Source organism: Vidua macroura, chromosome 9, assembly GCF_024509145.1.
Source record: "Vidua macroura isolate BioBank_ID:100142 chromosome 9, ASM2450914v1, whole genome shotgun sequence".
Lineage (NCBI taxonomy): Eukaryota > Metazoa > Chordata > Aves > Passeriformes > Viduidae > Vidua > Vidua macroura.
Genome location: NC_071579.1, coordinates 3,188,635 through 3,210,451, shown reverse-complemented (window position 1 = coordinate 3,210,451; position 21,817 = coordinate 3,188,635). Strand labels below are relative to the sequence as shown.

General features: G+C 43.8%; 1 protein-coding gene across 2 annotated transcripts in view; it reads left to right on the top strand.

The window, feature by feature from the left end:
* The window catches only part of XPR1 (xenotropic and polytropic retrovirus receptor 1), a 109,651-nt gene that overhangs the window by 73,486 nt on the left and 14,348 nt on the right, over window positions 1–21,817 (top strand). For both annotated transcript variants that reach the window (XM_053984982.1, XM_053984981.1), the window contains exons 4-11: window positions 3,351–3,574; window positions 7,594–7,743; window positions 8,270–8,353; window positions 8,833–8,914; window positions 11,806–11,993; window positions 12,236–12,415; window positions 16,529–16,694; window positions 19,000–19,191. In XM_053984982.1, the coding sequence (XP_053840957.1) occupies window positions 3,351–3,574; window positions 7,594–7,743; window positions 8,270–8,353; window positions 8,833–8,914; window positions 11,806–11,993; window positions 12,236–12,415; window positions 16,529–16,694; window positions 19,000–19,191 (1,266 nt within the window). The remainder of the gene's footprint in view (window positions 1–3,350; window positions 3,575–7,593; window positions 7,744–8,269; window positions 8,354–8,832; window positions 8,915–11,805; window positions 11,994–12,235; window positions 12,416–16,528; window positions 16,695–18,999; window positions 19,192–21,817) is intronic.

Here is a 21,817-nt window from a genome sequence, read left to right as displayed (position 1 = left end):
AAGGAATGCTAAAACTAAAATGTGTAGCTGGCAGGAGGTTCAGGCTGTTGATCACCTCCTGTCTGGTGGAACAGGCTTTGATCACACCCATAAGTAAATTGAAATTTGGGGGGAAATTTTCCTGGTTCTTTGGTGCAAGAGTATTTTTTCCATCATCTTTATGTGTGAACTTTTATTTAAACTTGGAAAATGAAGTCAAAAACCAACTTGGAACTGCATAGTTGAGGTGATAACACTTTCAGCAGTATCTAGCAGCATTTTTTGGGCCAAGCTGCTGCTTTATGGCAAGCATTTTGTTGAAGTCTGCCACTATTGGTTTTGGATTTCTTGTTAGTCTTTGCCATGAAATTACACTTGAGCTGAGGGCTTGTGGGCATCAGGTCATGCAAAATGCTGCAACACAAGAGTGGTTCCAGTTTCTAAGCTTTTTTTTTTTTTTAGCTCTTTTGAGCAACATATTTTTTAAAGTCACTTTTCAGAATGTTAAATTAGTGATAGACAGTGCTAAATTAGTGATAGTAGTATATGACACTTCAGTGATTTTAGAGTACACTGCAAACTGAGAAATTAATTTCTATTCTGCTTTGCTGTTTCCCTGGGCAATTCCCTAGAGGTTTTCAGAACAGCAGCACACTTTGTTTTGTTTTGCTTCTGCATTGAGTCTGGATGGTAAAAAAAAATCATACTTTAATAAGATGAAATGGTTTGTGGATGGGAGTCAGTGCAGGAGAGAGAAGGTGGTGACAGGATGGCTCTTTCTCAGGAGAGCATTTTTTATGGATCGCTGCAGTCATAAATATTTCAAGGCATCGTATTTTTTAAAATATTGTGTTATTAGGCAGATGGATGTTAGGATTTTTCTGGACATAGGGACAATGGAACAGGGCTTTCAATTGAAAATATTAATTTCTACTGATTTGATTTAAAGGAAATCTCAGTGTATCACAGATGGTTTAATAAATGTTTTCAATATAGAGAGTGAACTTGTGAGCTTTATTTATATGAAGGCTTTTGATTTGAACAGATATCTGTTCCTTCTTCCCAAGGGAGTTCCCAAAGTGGGGAGGGATTATTGTTTTGGCAGTCTGATCTTGTTGTGATAAATATTATGTTTAGGTTGTAGGCTGTGGGCAGACAATTCTCATTGTGGGCTGCATTGCCTCTGTTTGCTGGAGTCCTTGCAGCTCTGGAAGTTCAGTCAGAGAGGAGTTGCCCTTTCCTGCATTTTAGATCTTCTTCCTTTATTAAAGTTTATAAGCAGGAAGTTTAGAGTTTCAGGCTCCTCTGTACTTGATTTCCTATATTGATCCCCATTTTCTGTTTGGAAAGGCATTCTTCTGGCAAATACCTTATGCACTGTAAAATTATTTATAGAGTAGTTTTACTCTTAAAATTAAGCAGAATTGAGTTAGACAAAGGAAAAGGAAGAGTAAATCAGAGTAAATATGAGCGGGGAGCAATTGAGAATTATCACTGAGTTATGTAAGATACAAATGAGGAGAATTATATTGACATCCAGGAGACTGTTGGGGCAGAGCTTTGTGTAGCAGGGGGACCTTGAGGTTTCTTGTGCAGTGCTGAGTGGAGGTAGCCTCAACACTGTGAGCCTGGTCAGCATCTTCCTGGCCAGCACCAGCGCCCACGGTCTGTGACCCTGCTTATCAACAGAGATGCCAAAGCTGCAACTGAAGCTTAGCAGGGGATAAAAAAGCCTGGAAGGAACCAGTTATACAGAACAAAGAGAACGATAACGGTCTTAACTATGCTGGTTTTAGCTTTAAAAGGTTGTTATTTAGCAAAAAAAAAAAATTGTTTTCTGAGAGTACATAAAGCAGTATGTTTAAAGGAACACCTTCTTCATACTTGAGGTGTGAGGAAGAGAGAGAGGCTCGTTCTGAAAACACATCAAAATGGCATTTAAGTGCAAGCTGATGGCCTCTCTAACCAGTAAATAATGAGGCAGTGCTTCTAAAGTGAGGAAAAGAGGGATAAATGATTCCAGTGGATCATGTACAGCAGCCAGCAGTGTTGTAACTCCTGATCAAAGCAGAGCTGTGCTTGTCTGTCGCTGGGAGCTTGGCAGAGGGGCTGTGCTGCTCTCTGAGCAACAAAATTCAGTGTCACATTTGAAGTGTGGGGTTTGTCTTCTTTGATTTCCCTACTGTCACATGAAAAGATAGTAAACACATAGTCAGTAGTGGGTGCACAGATCTGAAAAATGCTTTGCTTACTCACTGTCATGTTTCATAATGTTGTCTAACAGGATTTTTCTCTAATGCTCCTGGTGCACTTGATTTATGTGGGAATGAGGAGCAGCTTTTCTGCTGCACTCAGAGTAGATGTGTGGTCAGTGCTTTGGTATTTGGATGAGACCCTAAATTAAGCAGAATTAATTTAGGGTCCAGGCAGTGTGGGGACGCCTGCCCCACTGTCCTTGTGCTGGTTTGCAGTCCCCAGGTACAGGCTGGGCCTCTTCCATCCCTAACAGGTGTTTGTGTGGTGCTGGACTGAACATCTTCTAGAAATCAAAGCTGGGATGGAAGCTGAGAGGTCTCAGTTCCTGGCTGCTTTAGCGTGTGCTGAAGGGACAGACCCTTGCTTTTGATTATATATATATATATATATAATTTTTTTTTTTTTTCCTTAAGAACTAGCGTGTTTTATGTAAGTTTAATGAGGAAAGCTTCCTCTTCTTCTCTGCCCCTGTGAGACTACATCTGGAGTTCTGCATCCAGGTCCAGGGCTCACAGCACAAGAAGGACAAAGACCCATTAGAGTGGTCCCGAGGACTGGAGCACCTCTGCTCAGAGACAGGCGGGGAGAGCTGGGGGTGTTCAGCTGGAGAAGAGAAGGCTCCAGGAATCCCCTACAGCCCCTTCCTGTGCCTAAAGGGTCCAAGAGAGCTGGAGAGGGACTTTGGGCAAGGGCTTGGTGTGCCAGGACAAGGGGGAATGGCTTCACAGTGACAGAGGGCAGGTTTGAATTAGACATTAAGAAGAAATTCTTCCCTGTGAGGGTGCTGAGACCCTGGCACAGGTCTGCCCAGAGAAGCCATGGCTGCCCCATCCCTCGAGGTGTTCAAGGGCAGGTTGGACAAGGAACAAGTGGGAGGTGTCCCTGGCAATGGTAGGGAGTTGAAATGAGATGGTTTTTAACGCAAGCCAGTCTGTGATTGCATCCTGTGAAAAGAGAAATACGTGGAGTGCTTGAGTTTAACGTGCAATGCGGGGAGGCCATGCAGTACAGCGCACTTCACCCCCAGGCACGTTACCTGATTTTTGGGGTGTTTTCAGAGCTGGCTGGGCCGTGTGTGACCCTCCCAGGTGACATTTCCCTCTCCCTGCCCACAGAGAAGCTTGCGGAAGCGCAGCGCAGGTTCACCACGCTCCGCACCGAGCTGCAGTCTACCTTGGACGCGCAGAAGGAGGCCAGCGGGGCCTCCACGCTGCAGCGGCGCCGAAAGCCCGTCTTCCACCTGTCCCACGAGGAGCGTGTCCAGCACAGGAACATCCGAGACCTGAAACTGGCCTTCAGCGAGCTCTACCTCAGCCTCATCCTGCTGCAGAACTATCAGGTACCCGCCAAGAGCGGTGCTGCCGCAGAGCCCTGCCCGTGAACGTCTCTGTGCTTTGCATGTCCTTTGGTGCCTCAGGTTTGAGCTTTTATATTTTTCACATTCTGTGCTGCTTTAGTGTGTGGGTCTGGGCTTCATATGAGGGGATGGTGAGCTCTCTGCACAGAGTAGGGAGACAAAACAATTCCTTCTCCAGCTGGGGACCAAGGACAAATGATCCTAATCTTGGGCCCAAGAGCACAAACAACATGGGCTGGAGAGAGAAAAACAAGCAGGATGGGACTGCATGGGCTAAAGCTGGAATTGGACAATTAGCTCCAATATGCAAATGAAAAGTGTCAGACCCCGTGACTGGCTGTCCATTTTGTGACCATTTTGGTTCATCTTGGGTGTAGCCCTGGCTGGGCTCTTGTGCTGCCAAATGGTGGATCCATTGAGGCCTTTAATAAATCCCTACTTTATTCTTTAACTGTGTCTAGGCTCTGTTCTAGCTCAGCCTTCACAAGGCATCACCTTGAGTTGCCTCACTCAGTTTTTCTTTTATTTCTTCCTTTTTAAGGGGTCCCTAAATACTTATAAAGGAAAGGCAGGTAGCAGTGTACACCTGGTTGCTTTTAAGTGAGCTAGAAGTGCTAAGCTGACTTGCTGAAGGACTTTTCCTTCTTCCTTTTCTGGGCTGACTGACCCCAGCACCTTTGTCCAGGCAGGACTTCTTTCTTCTGTAGTGTGTTGTTCTATGCAGGGCAGGTTGGAGAAGAAGCTCTTTTATCTTATATTTGTCCTGGAACTTGAAATCCCAATGTACTGTTTCCTCTTGGTGTTACCATGGTAGTGGCTGTGACCTTGCTGTATCAGAATTTCTTGCTAAAACATCCATTTAAAATATATATATTTTTTGATTTCTGCAGGATACAGGCTCATTTGCCTTGAGGCATGAAAACAAACGTATCTTTAGTTGTACTTGGATTTTTGGCTTGGTTGCAGATGCTGATCTTGTTCCAAAAATCTGGAAATAAAAATCTGAAACTGTTCATATATTTTTGGCTGGGCTACCTCTTCTGGACTTAAATGCTTTGAAATGCTGCTAAGTATTTTACTGTGAGGGGTTTTAGCTTGTTAAATAAGAATGTTGGAGCTTAAATTGACTACATCTGTACTTAGATCTTTGACAGATCTTTACTGCAGAATTTTACTAAACAAAACTCAGTCAGAATGAATTGAATACCACTCTGCTGTATGGACAGAACTTAATCTCCCAAAATTCTGAGTATTTGTACGTCTCCTAGAGTCATGTTACCTTTGAGCATGTGTCTGGAAGCTCTGAGTTTTTTAATAAGTCACTTTAACTATTAGTGGTAGTTCCTAGTGCAAATTCCTTGGAAAGGTGGAGTATCTGTAGCTTTTTAGGAATGGAGTGAAGCAGCATCACCTGCTGCGATTTCTTCCCTTACATTTATTTTCTCTTTTAACAGAAGACAGCTATACTTTTAATTACAAAAAAATCCGTTCTGAGGCTTGATGAGGAATTTAAATAGGGGCTGATGTGGGTCATTCTTTTGGGAAATCTTTTCCTACTATTCCTCAGTGAAGAAAGGAAGGTTGCACCCTGATATTTTTGCCTTTTGTTACCATGAGTCCAGACCCACTGTAAGTCTACTAAATATTGATCTAAACCCCATCTGGTAAGCTTTCACACTTTGCAGGGGCAGCAGAGCTGCTTTCTCCAACATAACTCCAGAGAGAGAATGAGAAGAATTCCTTCAAATTGGTATTGAAGTTGGGGACAAGGAATACAAACATGAAAACAGACATAAAACTAAATCCCAGAGTACTACTGTTGATAATCACTCTTGAGCTTAGAATATAACAATGAGGAATAGTCAAGCTCTTGCAGTTTTGGAGAGAACAAAAAAAAAAAAAAACAAACCTGGTGGGAGGATGATGTACCTGAGGCCTTCATGTAGGAGATAAAAAATGAAATCAGCAGCAGCATTATAAATATCAAACTGGCTTTGATGAAATGCTGATGCCTTGAGTTGGGTTACTGAGGAAGGAAAATCCACCTGAAGCAAATTCCTCAGTCTCTTAGGGGTGAACAAATGCATTCATTCCTGAGGTACACAAACCACACGTCAAATGAAATTATAAGCAGTCTCCAGGGCAGCCCTTGCATGTTTAAATGATTAAACTTCTGATAAAATTAATTTATCATTACCAGCAATGTATTATTCTGGAGTGTGTACATACATTTAAAAAATCTATCTATTTGCAATACTGTTTTTTAGGACAAACAAATGCTGAGAAATTAAGCATATAAGATTTAGTTACTTATTCTTTATATAATATAGTGCATTTATTGGGTGAATAATAGACGCTGAACCAGTTTTATTAAATTACCTTGCTGGTGCATTTCCTAATGTATATGAGCAAAGATTTTTGAGTCCTCTGTTTGATTCTACTTGATGTTGTGTTATAATATTGCCTAAGTTGCACTGTTTGTTGTTTGTGGAGGGGTTTTGTTTGTTTGTTTGTTTGTTTCTGGTTTTTGTTGGTTTTGTTTTTGTTTTCACAAAATGCAGCAGAAATGGAGGTTGGGCTTGGAGAAGGCCTCTTGCCAAATAAAAGCAGCGAGAATAGCAAAATATCAGAGCGCATAAATTATGTTTGTTCTGTTCCACGGTACCATCACTATGTGATCCTTGTCAGAAACATCACTGTGACCAGCAGTGCTTTTATCATGCACCTTGAGGTTGCAGAATTTTTGCAGCCAGAGGATGAAATGCCGCTGCAGAGGTTTTAGGGTGTCTGGTATAAACATATCCCAGCCAACCAGGGCACCCCAGATTTAAGCTGGGCTTGTACCCATGGCAGATGAAGGGATGTTATTTCAGGCCACAGAAAGGTCCCTGACCAAAATCATCCTTTTGTTGCAGTTTTTCATGTGAAATTTCTGTTCTCCTTGGGGTGAAATGCTGGTTTTTCCAATAGAAAGTAATTAAAGTATCTTGTCTGCAATAAGGCAGGTCATTAATGCTTTGGCTTCCTGCTTCTGTCTCCCCAGCCTCATTTCCCACCTAGATGGGAGGGTCTGGCATTAAATCACTCTAAGCATAATTAAATTGAAAATAATTTCACTGAGTAGTTGGTGCCTTTCCCCAGGGCATTAGATTTTGCTTTTTTCTCTGGTTTTCTTTCCAACCTGCTCTCTAAGCTTTTTTAAGAAGTGAGTCTTGCCATGGTCTCTGTGTTTCTGCTGTTGTTTGAATGAAGCATTGAGTTTTTTAGGCAGCACTTCCTGCACAATGAAATGCAGGATTGCAAATACATCGTGCCACAGCAATTGCTGCTGTGTGATGAGCTCTGCCTGTTTTAGGTACTGTGCATGGGTGTTGAATCAGGGATCATCTATAACTTGGAAATCAACAGTTGCTTCTTGTTTTAAGCATTGTGTGCTTGTCTCTACAGACTGGAGGGTTACATCTCCCACATCTGCAAGCCTAAGCTGGTTTTGCAGTCATTGTGCAACATACTCTGTGGAAAAACATGCTGCTGTGGGGATGCACTTGTCTGGATTTAATCTGCAGCACTGACAACTTTCATACCAAGATTTCCCTTCTGTAATGAATTTAACTGGAGAACTTGATTTGAAACCAGTGTCAAGTTTAAAGAAGTCAGTAGCTCAGATTTTTCAGCTGGGAAAACCCCTTAAGGGTTATTTGTCTTCAACGTAGCATCAGGTCACTTCTTGCATAAAGGAGGAAGGTGGAAGTGATCTGGCTTTTCAGGAAATAAAAAGCTTCAGGTAGCTCCTTTTTTTACGCCACATTTTTTACTTTATTTGCTAGGATTATGTCTTCCTTATAATAAAGTAAGAACTCAGAAACTTCCTGACAAGGAATGCAATCGTTTTGATTCTTATTAACGATTCCTTTCTCACTAGCACTGGGGAGAGAACCATTTCTTTTTCTTGGGACATGGCTGGGGTTTAAAAGCCAGCATGTTCTTTCCCTTGCCTGCAGAACCTGAACTTCACCGGCTTCCGCAAGATCCTGAAGAAGCATGACAAGAACCTGGAGACGGCGCGGGGGGCGGAGTGGAGGGTGGCCGAGGTGGAGGTGGCTCCCTTCTACACCTGCAAGAAGATCAACCAGCTTATCTCCGAAACAGAGGTGAAGAGGCTGCTCTGGGCACTGCCAAAAATCCACCAAAAACGGGGTTTTTGGTCACTAGTGGTTTCTGGAAGTGTTCAGGCGTCGGTAGGGTGGAGCTCTGAGCAAACTTGTTCTAGTAGAAAGCTGCCCTGCCCATGGCAGTGGATTGGACCAAGATCTTTAGGTCCCTTCCAACACAAACTGTTCTATGACACTGTAATTCCCATAGTGTTTTGTCCTCTTTATAGCTTGTATTTACCACCAAGATGGCTAATAATTGATTTTGAACTGACTTCTGGCACTGCTTACATAAGTATGGGTATGTTCCCTTCCGCTGAGAACTTTCCCCTTGGCAAAGCCTAGTGCAGCCTTAACTTCTGCTGTGAAGGAGCTTGGCGCAGCATGCTGAGCTTTTCATGTCTTTGTATTAAAAGAATACTTGGCCAGGGCTCACTTCTAACATGGAAACCAACCTTTAGGTTTGGTTTGACCATGTGCTCATCATCCAGATGACCTTCAGTGGTGTGTGTCTTTGTCTACCTAGGAAGTGGTGACCAACGAGTTGGAAGATGGAGACAGACAGAAGGCAATGAAACGTCTGCGTGTTCCACCCTTAGGAGCAGCTCAGGTGAGAGATGGGTGTTGTGGAGCGAAGCTGCTCCTCCAACTTGTCAAGGTGCCAAATCAGATTCAACATCTGAAGGAAACAGTGGAAATAATTGATGTGAGCATGCATGGGGCAGGGCCAGATAATCTGCTTTAGTTCTGGATGGTTTGGAAATAGGTTAGTGCTCCTAACGCATGCAGACAAGGTAATGAAGGGAGGAGATAAATGGTAAAAGGAAATTTGTGCTAATAAAAGCATATGCTTAGTGTTTGTGTGGTGTGGAATATTTTTCAGGGGCCACTGAGACTCCCAAGCTCTGTTTCAACGTGACAAGAATATTACACAGCATTTTCAGCTTAAAAAAACCTCACTTCAAGAGCAGGAGTGCAATCAGGGATCGGGAGCTTGTGTTTGCGATTTTAAGTTTGCTCTGCAAACTAATCTGACTGTGCTGATAACCAGTTCACCTCACCTTAATTCTGCTGTGGCTTTATTCACAGCCTGTACCAGCCTGGACTACATTCAGGGTTGGATTGTTCTGTGGGTTGTTCATTGCACTGAACGTCACTGTCATACTTTCAGGTAGGTGTCCTGCCCTGACTGGGTTTGGGTGTATTCTCCTAACTTAGGGAGCACCTGGACCTGGATGTTCTGGTGATCAGAGCCATATCACATTGGTGTGAGCTACTAGTTCTGCTCAGCAGTAGGTTGTGGTTTTTCTCATGTTGTATATGTCAATGTTGAAGACAAAAATCCTTTTCTTCTGGTTTCCTCCTTATTTTTGGAGGGATATTCTGAGGGTGCAACATCTATATGTAAAAACGGATTTTTGTTATCATTCTGGGAGCACACAGCCTGTGCCCACCATGAGACAGATGATTGTAGAACCTGAGCTTTGCATGGTCTCTCCCTAAAGAAGAGACCACCAGACACAGAGCCATGTGACCAGATGCCACTCGAGATGAAAATCTGGAATTCATGTGGAAATTCCTGGGATTTCAATGCCTGGAGTCTGCTAATGGAATTAATTGACTTTTTCTTATTGGCAGTTGTTAGACTGTTAGATTGTTTAAAAGCTACAATTAATGGGTGCATCTCTCAGGCCCTGGCTTTATTCTACTTTGTGCCTTCTGAGTTTGGCCCCTGATTAGAGTAAGAGCCATGTTAGTGCTGCAGATCCAGACACAGAGCTTAATCACAAGCGGCTTTACTAATTGTGTGTGTGATTTCTGGAGTGTTGTAACTTGCTTAAGCAGTACAAAGGAAAAGGCTTAACAAATCAACTTACGAGCTCTTGCATTAGGGAAAGCCCATGTCTGTGTTTTTATGACTTAAAAGAATTTTTAATCGGATGCTTCTGTAATTGGATCCAGCCATCTCTTGGGAAAAAATGCCTCTGTTTGAGGAGCTGTTTGCAGTGCTTCTCGTTTGGTCTTCTCGTGGTAGAGGCATGAAGTTGACCCATCTGCATGAAGGCACTGTTTAATGTGTAGAAACTGTTCTTTAGTCATAATTTCTGTTACTTAAACGTTTGATCTCTGTGTGAGATGCAAAATGATTGAAGCCGGTTGTGTTTGTTTTCCCTCTCGGTGCTGAGAATGAAAAAGTGAGGCAGTTGTGAGAAGGAATTAATAAAAATGATTATATCTCTAGAGCAGGTGTTACTAACCCAGTGTGGGTAATAGGTGTGTTGTATCAGCAGGCATGATCTGATAGCTGAACATTACTGCAGAAATTGGGCAAAAACCTGGATTCCAAGTGCAGAGTGGGTGTTTTTAAGTGGCTCATACTTTGCTAACCTCTCAGCTGCTTTTGCCAAATTGTTTCTGTGATTCGATCAGCTAAGATAGGATTTTAGTGTTCTATGTGGAGAATTTGTGAAACAGCATCAGAACATGGCTTCTGTCGGTAACCCAGTGCTGTACTGCCTGATTTGAAAACTACAGCAGCAGCAGCATTTTACAGAGATGAGTTCATCATCACTTGGGGTTAAAGGCTGCAAAGCTACAAGTGGATCCCAGGAGGGTGTCACCTTAAAGAGGACAAATTCTGAGGCTTCACTGTTTCTGTTTGGGCTTCCCTAGGTGCCAAGCTAGTGTGTGAGGTTGGAATTTCACAGAAATGTGCATTCATTTTATTAGCCAGAAAGCTGCAGGGTTTCATGCAAAATTTCACACCCTTACTTCGGTCCTGCTCTTGTTTGAGAATTGGGCTGCCATTAGTCTTGTCACCAGGGATATTTTCACTTCTTAGTCAGTATTTTTAGGGCTACTCTGTCCTGTTTGGAGTGTTGACCAGATGACCCATTGTGGTTCCTTCCAACCATACGCATTTTGTAATTTCCCTTGGTTTTCAGGTAAAAATTTGAAACCCTTTCTTTACAATTCCACATTTAAGACTAATTTCTTTCAGCTTTTTTGGGGGTGTGTGATTTCTGTCCAAAAATTGACTTTGTTTTGCCTGAATCCAAGAGTCTAAAGTTTTACATTTAAAGCAGCAGTTCTGGAGTCACTTTTTCTTGCACGGCTTTTTCTCTGTAAGTTATGAAGTATAAAGTGTAGATGCTGAACACATGAAATTTCCTATGGATTTGCTTTCTCTGAGAAAAAGTGTGAAAAACTTGGGGCTGTAATTGAGCCAGGTCTGTGGGACTAAATTCTCAGGCTCAGTTCTGTAAAGTGCAGGTTCTTTCTTTTACCCCTCTTAGAAAGCATGTGGGTGAGTAACTCTCAGTGAAACTAAAACTGAGGATTTTGAATAACTGTATTTTATTTATGCTTTTCTCATCAAACCTGTGCCTAGTGACCAGTCCTTTGCAAAGAGGTCTGTGCTGGAGAAAGCTGCTGCTGTATAAGGCTGATCATTGTTTGAAGTGAAGCACATTTGTTTCCAAACCCCTGAAAACTGAACAAAGGAAGCAACAGGCTTTCCAGTACTGCTGCCTTGTGCTGGCATTTCTGTTTGGGTGGGGCTGGGTGTTGTAATGGGGCTGGCCATGAATATGTATCGCATTACCATTGTACTGAGTCCGGTGATGAGGCGGGTTTAGCATTGTTTTAAATGCTGTAAATGGTTCCTCTTGGTTTGGTGGGGAGCTGAAGTGTTTGTGTATGTCTGTTGGGATTTCATCTCTATTAAACCAGAATATTTAAGTGTCTCTAGTCAGATTTATGCTGGTGCTATCCCTTGTGTCTGTAGTGTGAGGCAGGGACGCTGCTAATGACTCGATTACAGCAACTGGAAAGGGAATTTTCCCCAGAATACCCCTAAATCCTCTGACAGGCTAGGCAAAAATCCTTCACTTGCTGGAACATGCAATTGTGTACACGTGTACCCTGTTTTCTCCGGGTAAAGCCAAACATCTGAGATCCAGGATAAAGACTTGCTTTGTGATACGAACTCTGTTTGTTATCCCTAAAATCCTTTTTTTTTTTTTTTTTTTTTTTTTTTTTTTTTTTTTTTGTCTTTGTCAGGTGTGGCTTTTATAGATGGACCAAATGTGTGGCCACTGGTGAGAATCTATCGAGGTGGCTTTCTCCTGATAGAATTCCTCTTTCTCCTGGGTATCAACACATATGGCTGGAGACAGGCTGGAGTCAACCACGTGCTCATCTTCGAACTCAACCCCCGCAGCAACTTGTCCCATCAACATCTCTTTGAGGTGAACAGGAGGGATTTTAGAGTGACTGAGCCATGCTGAGGATCAGCAGGATAAATCCTGTGCCGTTTCCTGGCAAGGACTCCTAATACAATTAGAAGAGGAAGTTGCTGAAGTCTGATTAGATTACAGGATTGAGCACTGCTCTCCCTTTTCTCTTAATGAGAACACATTGCAGGTTTCAGGGCTGTGTTTTCATGAGGTGTCTGGCTTTTTTTTTTTTTTTTTTTTTTTTTTTCCTGCAGATTGCTGGTTTCCTGGGCGTTTTGTGGTGCCTGAGCCTGCTGGCATGTATATATGGTAAATTCACCTACATCCCCATGCAGGTGAACCCACTCATCTTGTACGGCTTCATGTTGCTTTTTCTCATCAACCCTACCAAAACCTTATATTACAAGTCACGTTTTTGGCTGCTCAAACTATTGGTAAGTGTCAAAGGTGGTTGAAATAAGTAACTTTTTGTTTAAATGCTGTGGCTGAGCAGTAGCTGTGAAGTGTATACAAGTGTCACTAAGCCTCAGGAAAGAGGGATGCTGGGGGATGCTTATACCACTGTGATTTATAGAGCAGACCTGATCAGGTGTTGACTGCAGATAGTTTTTGAGGAGGAGTTTGCAGAAGCATATTCTGCTTCCTGTACCAGTTGACTTGTTAACTTTCCTATAGACAGCTGCTTACAAACTTTTGCATGTATGGAAACCCTTGGATGTCTCTGCTTGTTTGTTCCTTAACCTAGTGAAACAGATTGATTAGACGTTCAGTGCTCTAAGGCAAGGCTGAATGGATGCTCCTCAGCCCAAACTGGCATAGTGCCAACATTGAAAGGGTTCACTGATGGAGAGAGAATCTTTGGAAAAGTTACTGCCTATAAAATTATGTTCATGAGTGGAGTTTTTTCTGTTTGCGCTCTTAAACAAACTCTTTGTTTGAGACCAAGCTCTTTATTTTCCTATAAGTCTGTAATTCAATGTAAATATGTGTGCTGTTCCAGTTATAGGTGGGAGCTCTGTAAGAAGTTTTTAGACTTGCTGGGTGACTCATGAGTTTCTTCCTAAATGGCTGTTTCATATGCTCTTCCCCACCCTGTGCACTCTTTTAAATTGGCTTTAATCAAGCTGGTTCCCCTGACACCTTCTTCTTGCTGGCACTGCTCTGAGAGCTTTGGGCAGAAGAGGGTTTGGCTGGCTGGTTTTCTTCATAGAATCATTCCAGTGCCAATTAAAACAATTAACTTTATCTGGAACATGGCAAAGATGAGACACAGCATCATGCTTTGAGGACGTGCATGCAGGTATACACACAGTGAATTAACCTCTGTGTGCTCACCTGTGTTATTTGATTTGCTGGCTTGCTGCTATCGCAGCTTCTTCCTTTGTGCCTTCCAGCACTCAGCCATCCCTCACAGAGGTACCTTTAGTCCCAAGCCTCATTAGCCTGGCTGCTGTCCCCTGGTGTGAGGGGAACCACATGAGCAATATCTGTGCTAATTTACCTTAATATCTTACCAGGGTGAGATTCTCAGTCTCCACAGAGCTCTTAGGCTGTTTGCAGCTCCTGCCCTGTCCCAGTGATCTCCAGACTGTGCTGCAGTCTGAGATAGAGTTGTAGGGTCATGGAATAGCCTGAGTTGGAAGGGGCCTTAAAGATCATTGAGTTCCAACCCCTCTGCCACAGGCAGGGACATTTTCCACGATCTCTGAGCCCTGTCCAACCTGGCCTTGGACACTTCCAGGGATAGGGCAGCTTCTTTGGGCAATCTGTGCCAGGGCCTCACCGCCCTCACAGGGAAGAATTTCTTCCTTGTATCTAATCTAAACCTTAACACTCTGTCAGTTTTAAGCCATTCCCCCTTGTCCTGTCACTAAATGCCCTTGTAAACAGTCTCTCTACAGCAAACCTGAACCATGGAATATCTGGAGTTGGAAGGGATCCACAAGGTTCATTGAGTACCTTGAGTGTGCAGAGGCCAGTTCATCCCAAGGTCTCCTAGGGGAAAAAGTCTTCATCAAAATGCAAGATGACCTTAATGGTGGGAAATGACATGGTACTTGTGTGCATTATGTGGAAGGAGGAAGGGGAAAGAAGAGGCCAGACCACATAAAGAGCAGCTTTTATTGTGTGTACTTGACCAGCTGGGTGTATTTTATTTCTCCATGCAGCTGCCAGCAGCTCTCTGGGTGAAAGGAGGTTTAAATAGTGCAAGTATTAGAACTGTGCTGCTGACACAAAATTATGTTTGGTGAGCATTTTTCTTCACATGCATCATATGTTTCATTTCCAGCCAAAACAAAATCTGACATATCAGGTGTAGCAGAGCATTACTGGCACTTTCAATTTTTCTGTAACCAAATGAGGGGTATAATTGGGTGTGTTGTAGCATTTCCTCATGGATCTAGGAGGCTTCCTGTCTCCACCTGAGACCAACATCAACTGCTGGTTGAGGGTGGGATTGCTTGTGCTAATCCCTGAGGGATGGCAAAACATCAGAATTGATCTTCCTCTGAGTGAAAAAAAGTTATTTAGCCTGTAGTAAAGTCTAATTCCCCTGCCAGGCTCTTCTTTCTTGCCCAAGTGCTTAGGTGAGCATTATTTGTGCCTTTGCTGCCAGATGAGAAGCCCCTGAGTGCCCTTGTGTGGGCTGGGGAGAGCAGCTTGCAGGGAGGAATTGGATGTGAGCGCAGGGAATGTCCCCGTGCCCACGCTCTCTGCAGGAGCTCAGTGGCCACACCAGTGCAGGGAGCCTGTCTGTGACAGGTGAAAAGCTAGCAGGAGTTCAGCTCAGCTCAGGTATCTGGCATCTCAGCACCAATCAAAAGTGCAGGGATCGGCAGCAGGAAGTCCCTGCTCAGGCTGTGGGATTGTTGATAGAGAATTGCAACTATTGAAACCGAGGTGCTGCTCTGGTGTTTTATGGCTTTATCCTTATCTGGAGGATGTTGCAGACACTTCTCAGCTGGGAAGCAAGGAGCTGGCTGTGGTACCTCCACTGGAATTGGGGCTGCAGCTCCAGCTGTGCCTGGTCAGCAGGCAGAAGCCACAGTGCCTGGCACATGGCATTGGGAGGGTTCAGGTGGCAGCTCAGGTTCTGCAGGAGGGTTGACTCAGATGCCAGTGCCAGATATGTTGTGGATCTATCTGTTGACTCCTCCTCAGCTGTAAGCTGTAGGTGGAAAACTTCTACTCTCTTTAAAGTTTTATGCTGTCACCTGGCTGTGCTGAAGTACTTCTCCCTAAATTAACAAAAATATTATTATGTCTTTTTTCTTGTTTGTTTTTTTTTTTCTCAGGGACATCTGTCTGTAAAGCTATTTTCACATTTCATTTGCTTAGCTAGTCTTTGTTCACAGACAAAACAATGGTCTACGATGAAACAGATAAAGATAGTATCAGGGAGTGTTGGGAAAAGGGAGGAAAGAGTTTTTGTAAGGGAAGGTTGGTGGAGTTTTTGACCTCTGTTCTGCAGCTGGGCACCTTTGAAGACAGTCCTCCCTAAAGGCTGGCCATGTTTGACCCTTGGGAATAGGTGCCATCCAACATGAGCACTGAGCTTTCTGGGTCAAGATCCATATCTCCTTTATGCCACTAACTCTTAATGCCCTATTTGGCTTTGAAATTTTAGGAGCAGAGCCTTAAATCTGCATTACAGGCTGATGGGGATGTGCCAGTCCTTTCCTGGCTTTCTGAAGCTGTGCACCCTTCAGGTTAATAAGGAGAGCAGTATAAAAGATCAGTGTTAGCCTGTGCTTTCATTAATTTAAAGGTTCATAAATCCCAGAATGACCGGATGGTGCTGGTGCCATCTCTGTGAGAAATTGGCCATTAGTAACTACAACTAACTGGGTAGGGAGAGGGGTAATCAAAGGTAATGGAGCAGAAAACTGCCTGCTTGGGAAGGAGCAAAACTCTCTTCAGGCTTAAGGGAAAGTGGACTGGGATTGAGGGGGAGTCCAACTGACAGGCAATAGGATTTCCTCTGCCTTTTCTTTAACCCTTTCCCTGAGGCATTGGCAGACCCAGTAACAATCCTCACTGTCACAACTTCTAACACCAAAGAACAACTCATGAGTTAAATAAACCAAGGCATGACCAGACTAATGGCTGTGCTGAGGGTCTAAATCCAACTGACATAAAGTGTGAGGGGGAAGGTAAGTGTGGAAGATGTCAGTGGGCACAATGAAAGTGCTGATCAAAGTGAGGGGCAATGAGAGAAATGGAGCTGTGTAGAGCTCTTAAATGGAGACTGGGAGTTTCTGGGAAAGAGCTTGGTTAGAGGAGACTGGGCTATTGTGCCAGTAAAAAACAAAAGGCTGGGGGGGCACAGGAATAGATGCACACAGGAGGAGGAAAGCAGGAATGTTCTTTGTACTAAAAGTGAGGAGACAATTATCCTTTTTTTGTCAGCAGGAGCAAAAGGTCAGCAATAAATCTTCAAGCGTTTCTGTTATTTCCATATTTGTTCAGTTCTGTGATGTCCTGCCACTGCATTTGGATGCCTTTGACACAGCCATGAATTATTCCTGCTTTGTTTTTCCTGACAGTTTCGAGTATTCACTGCTCCCTTCCACAAGGTAGGCTTTGCAGATTTCTGGCTGGCTGATCAGCTCAACAGCCTGGTCGTGATACTTATGGATTTGGAATACATGATCTGCTTCTACAGCTTTGAGGTTCAGTGGGAGGACAACGCTGGACTTCTGGCAGATACAGGTAGAGTAATGCTGATAAGCCCTGGGAATGGGGTCAAAATGACCTGAGAAACACTGAGCCAGGCAACTTCCTAATTGTCTGTTTTAAACAGGATTAGTAATAGTACAGGAAACCAAAATAATTGGCATTTCTTGTAAATGTGGCATTAGTGAGATTCTCCCCTTTCCTTCTTCCATCCCAAGAAATGGAATTTCACATCAGTGTTCATTTCCTAATCCAGTCATTTGGCCCAATGTCTATATCCATCAAAGAATTTAGACACAGCGCTCCTGATTGGAAAGAGAAATCCATTTTCCTGGCACTGTTGTTTTATTTCATAGGAGTTTAACCATGCATTTGCCATTAGCCTCTTCCTGTTGCTCATCATGAGAATCCTGAGCTTGTTGAGCACAGCTTTCTGTGCTGTAGCCTGGTTCTTACGGACTCCATTCTGAAGCAAGAGAGGATGGAGAAGCTCCTTAGTGCCACCTCTTACTTGATTTGAGTTGATGCTGCTCTGCCAGGGTTGTCCATGCTCTGTCTTCGCTTATTTTCTAGCCAGAAGGAACACAGAGCTGGAATGTGAATTTTGACTTTGGCCTTCCCAGTGGCAAAACAGTACCTGTCTCCTCACTGTTGACTTTCCATTTTAAGCAGTGACTGCTGGCAAATGGTATTGTCTGATGGTTTTGACACTTGCTGAGAGAATTTGCTGTATGCTTCAATAAGCATCAGTGTTCCCTTTGTTCTTCCAATCTGTCTGATCTTTCCTTTCATTTTAAAAGATAGTGCTGTGAGCAGATAAATATTTCCTTATTAAAAACAAAATTTAAATACATTATGAGTTTGCTGGCTCCAAGTTGGGCAACTCCCTGGGGGCTCCCTTGGCAGGGGAGACCCTCCTGGAGCAGTTCTGTGGGAACGAGAGATGCATTGGACTTTTTCAGTCTTCAGCTTCTGTTTATTGTTATCTTATCAAAACTTCAGCACACTGTCTGCACCAGACTCTGCGTGCAGGAAAAACAGCACAAAAATGGCTCACAACCTCATGTTGCAAGGTCTTTTAAGCCTCATCAAAAACTAAACTACCCAATTAAGAAGTGGCACCTAGATTATTTCCCTTTCTAACCCAATAACTGACCCCTAAAGACCCACAATGCGGATTTTTCTACCCAATTACAAGATACCACCCAAACCCAAGAAGAAGGAGGAAGAAGAACTCAAGACAACACCCTGTATCCTCCATCTTGAACCCATCTATAACATACTAAAAATCCTAAAATCTAAATTTCTCACCCATGTGACATACTACACTACTCTCTACAATCTATTTCACACTTTTGTAGTTTCTGGTTTACCTTGAGGCTTTGGAAGTTTTATCCATGAATGAGGGTCAGAGTCAGTGCTCCCCTGGGGGTCAGGGCACCCCAGAGCAGACAGAGGAATATTCCCAGTGCCCTGGGTTTCCACATACATAAGCGACAGTGTGCATAACAATTTGTCCTCTTCTAATCTGAGCGGTGGAATGACAGCACGGTGTTTTGGGATAAATATCAGCTAATAGTGTGTCTCCCTTAGTGTGAATAAGAAACAAATGAATGTTAGGCAGCAGTGTGTTTGGTTTAGATGTGCTGAGACAGCAGAAGAATATGGAGTTCTTGAGGAGTTCCAGGAAAAGCTGAGGGTTTCCTGGTCACTGCCTTAATAAAAAGAAGGCTTTCGAACATGGAGGAGAGGACACAATGGCATTGTGGTGTGGTTGCTTCTCATCTCAGTTTTTGAAAACAGACTATGCCTTGGCTTTGCTTTTTTAAACACAAAGTGAAGAACACCAAACGCAGTCCCATACTGAAATATGCTTTTTCCTATTACAATGCACGAGGAAAATGGGTCAAGGACATCTTGGGCAAAGTAGCCTTTTAGAGCTGTCCTGTAGAGTTTCTAAGTGCTCTCCCATTTATGCATAAAAATCCAGTGTCGAAGGCCTTTTGTAATTCCATCCTTAATTTGATTATTCACAGTCCCGCCAACAGTGCTGAGCACATTTAAAAATAGATAATTTCTAATCTAGCATGTTGGTCATACTGGCAGGACTGAGGGAGTTAGATGGTGATCTGTCTGGATGTGTTATTGATATCATGTAATCTGAAAACCTCCAGGATAGAACATTGAGCTACTTTGGGCTTCTTGCTGTTTGTGTGCCTCGGTACCACCTGTTGATGGGGAATTGTGGCCATAAAGTGATATTGCAGACAGGAAGACAATAGCAGCTCTTAAACTTACAAACTCTTTGCTTTAACAGCTTCAACTCCTGTTTTTCTTGCAGATAATCAGATTTGTAACAGCTACTCCTACGGAGTGAGAGCAGTTGTCCAGTGCATCCCTGCTTGGTTGCGATTCATCCAGTGCCTGCGCCGTTACCGCGATAACAAACGGGCCTTTCATCTGGTTAACGCTGGAAAATATTCCACCACCTTCTTCGTGGTGACATTTGCAGCCCTCTACAGCACTCACAAAGGTATTGGTGATTTTGGAGAATCCTGTGCAGCCCTTGGGGTTTGCTTTTTTTACATGAGAGAAGCTCAGAATCTGGCATCCCATTGAAACGTGAGATTTTTGTGTTTTGGCACCTGTGAAACATCTCTGGGGAAAGGCAGGGGCCTGCCCAGCTTGTAAAGAGTGTTTTAAGATCTTATTTTAGGTGTTTTTCACATCCCTGGTTTGCTTAGAATTGCACTTAGGGAGTGGGGAAGGGCATTTTTAGGTTTGTCTTTTGAAAGCTGAAATACCTGTCAGGTTTTGCTTGAAGGGAGGTGAATGGGAGTGATATATATGAGGAAAGGGATAGCACAGCAAATACTTCTCTCTTAACATTCATGAATATTTAACCTGGATCATCAAAATAATCGGTCCATCATTCCTAAATGTGAAGGCATGTGCACGGTGCCAGGAAAAAATGCTCTCTCTGATTTTCCTGTGTGATTCTGTCCATGTTTTTTCAGCAGCTGGTAAGGAGTTCTTTCCAATCCATTTAACTGCAGATTGAGCTCTGATCCCTGAAGTTCCTCATCTCCCTGGAAACGACAATTACTCGATTCTACTCTTGTTCTGAAGGAAAAAGCTTTTAGTTTCTGCACTTCAGGCAGTCGCCCTGCCCTGCCTTTCATTGTTCTGAAGCCCTAAAAGCTATATTCTTCCATTTGAGAATATCTCCCTTCCATATACCCAGAAATTAGCAACCACACACAGTTGTGAGCAATTACTTAGCCTGGAATATTCCTGTGGTAAGGCAGAGAGAAGTGTTGAAGGCATGATTCTAGTTAACATGCTGAGTTTTTTTGAGGGGTGGTTTTGGAGGGGTTGTTAGAAGCCTTCCCGTGGCCAAGAAATGTCTGTTTTGACATAGCTGGGCCCAGACTCACGCTGATGATGTTTGTCAGTGTGTTTTAATGGCAGGGAGGGGCAGTGGCCCAAGCTGGCTGAAGGCTGGGGGTTGGGCTCTGTGTCCAGGAGAGCTGGTGTGGGAGCATCCTCTGGGAGCATCCCCTGTGCATCTCCTCTCTGCTGCTATGTCCCTGAAGCTCGTTCCTGTTTTAACTTGTTTGCTCAGTGACATCCTGCAGCCCTGCAGTCCAGTTAGTCACCACTGCCAGAGCCTGGGATGAGGCACGGGCAGATTCCCTGGCTCCAGAATCACTGCTTACATATTCTGTAGCCAGAGCTACTCTGGGGAGGCTGACTAATGCTTCTGCCTCCCTTGGGGGGTACACATTGCCAGAGCCTTCAGCTGAGGTAGGGTTGTGTCTTGGTTTGAACAGACAGGTGTCTGCTAAGGAAGGCAGGAGCCTTCCTTGAAATGGGAAATGTAAACCACCCCCCCCCCCCGAATTATTATGATTTTGAAATTAAAAGGTTTGCAGGCAAAGGTATGGGAGCAGGAATAACAGTTCTTTACTAGGAAAATGAAAATACAAATGCAATAAACAAACAAAAAAAAACTCATGACAGTCAGAACATGCCCTGCAGCCTGTGGGTCAGGGTGGTGGCAGCAGTCCCATCCCATGGTGGCTCAGCCCTCCTGCAGTGCCAGCTGTGCTTCTGCTGGAGCAGGGATCCTGGACAAGGCTGGAGTTTTCCTCTGAAGCTCCAGGGCTGCTGGAGATGGGCCTGGGCTTCCTCTGGGAATGCAGTGGAGAAGAAAGCTGCTCCTCTGGGAATGCAGAGGGCAAAGGCTGCTGTGGTGTTCCCAAGATCTCAGATTGTATCCAGGTAGGAATGCTTGGCTCCTCCCCTGGGCAGAGCCTCTCCCCATGGGATGATGGAATTTTCTCAGCCATGCAGGGACACTCAGTGGCCATGAACAGAAGAGATCTCCTGGAGGGAGGATTGGCTGTGGGAGAGATAAAGAAAACTGCCCAATGAACAGGAGAGAACTGCCCCACCTCTGACAGATGGGAATTGAATACACATATATCCTACAACCCAGGAAAGGTTAGAACCAAGAGGAAAATCAGCCTCTGTCTAAAGGTCCTGTTAAAGAAATTCTTTCTGCCACCCTTGAAGTTGTTCATCCGTGCCCGTACTGCTACCCCGGTTCTGGTCGCTGCCACACATGACTGGTGTCCCCTTTCCCAGTCTGGCAGGGAGTGGGCTGTAATAAGGTGTTTATGAGCCTTGTTCCAGTTGCTGTGAGATGTTCCTGACTCCCAGCTTTTGTCTGTCTAGTTTTGTCAGTGGCACGTAGTTGTTGGTGTCATACGAAAAAAAATTTGGAAGCTTCGTGGCTTTTCGAAATTACACGTTAGCAGAGATTTGTAAATGTCACTGTGCTGGGCTTTTCAGAGGCCTGCCTAAAGCCCTGGGCATGTTCCCTCAGTTCCCATCCTGCCATAAGCACACTTTCTAGTGTGCTGTACCTGTTAAGAAGCCAGTTTAATCAAAGTGCTTTACATAGATTGCCAGTGTGTTTGGAACTTGGAATCAGATGGTCTGTTATCAAGTTGTTATGATGCTACTGTTGAAAATAGATGTGCTGCTCACCCACACCTTCTCTGTGTCTGCTCAAGGATGGCAAACACCCCTCTCTTACCTCCTAAACATCTGTTGGGGGGAGCTGTGTGTTCTGAAGAAAGTGCTACCTAAAT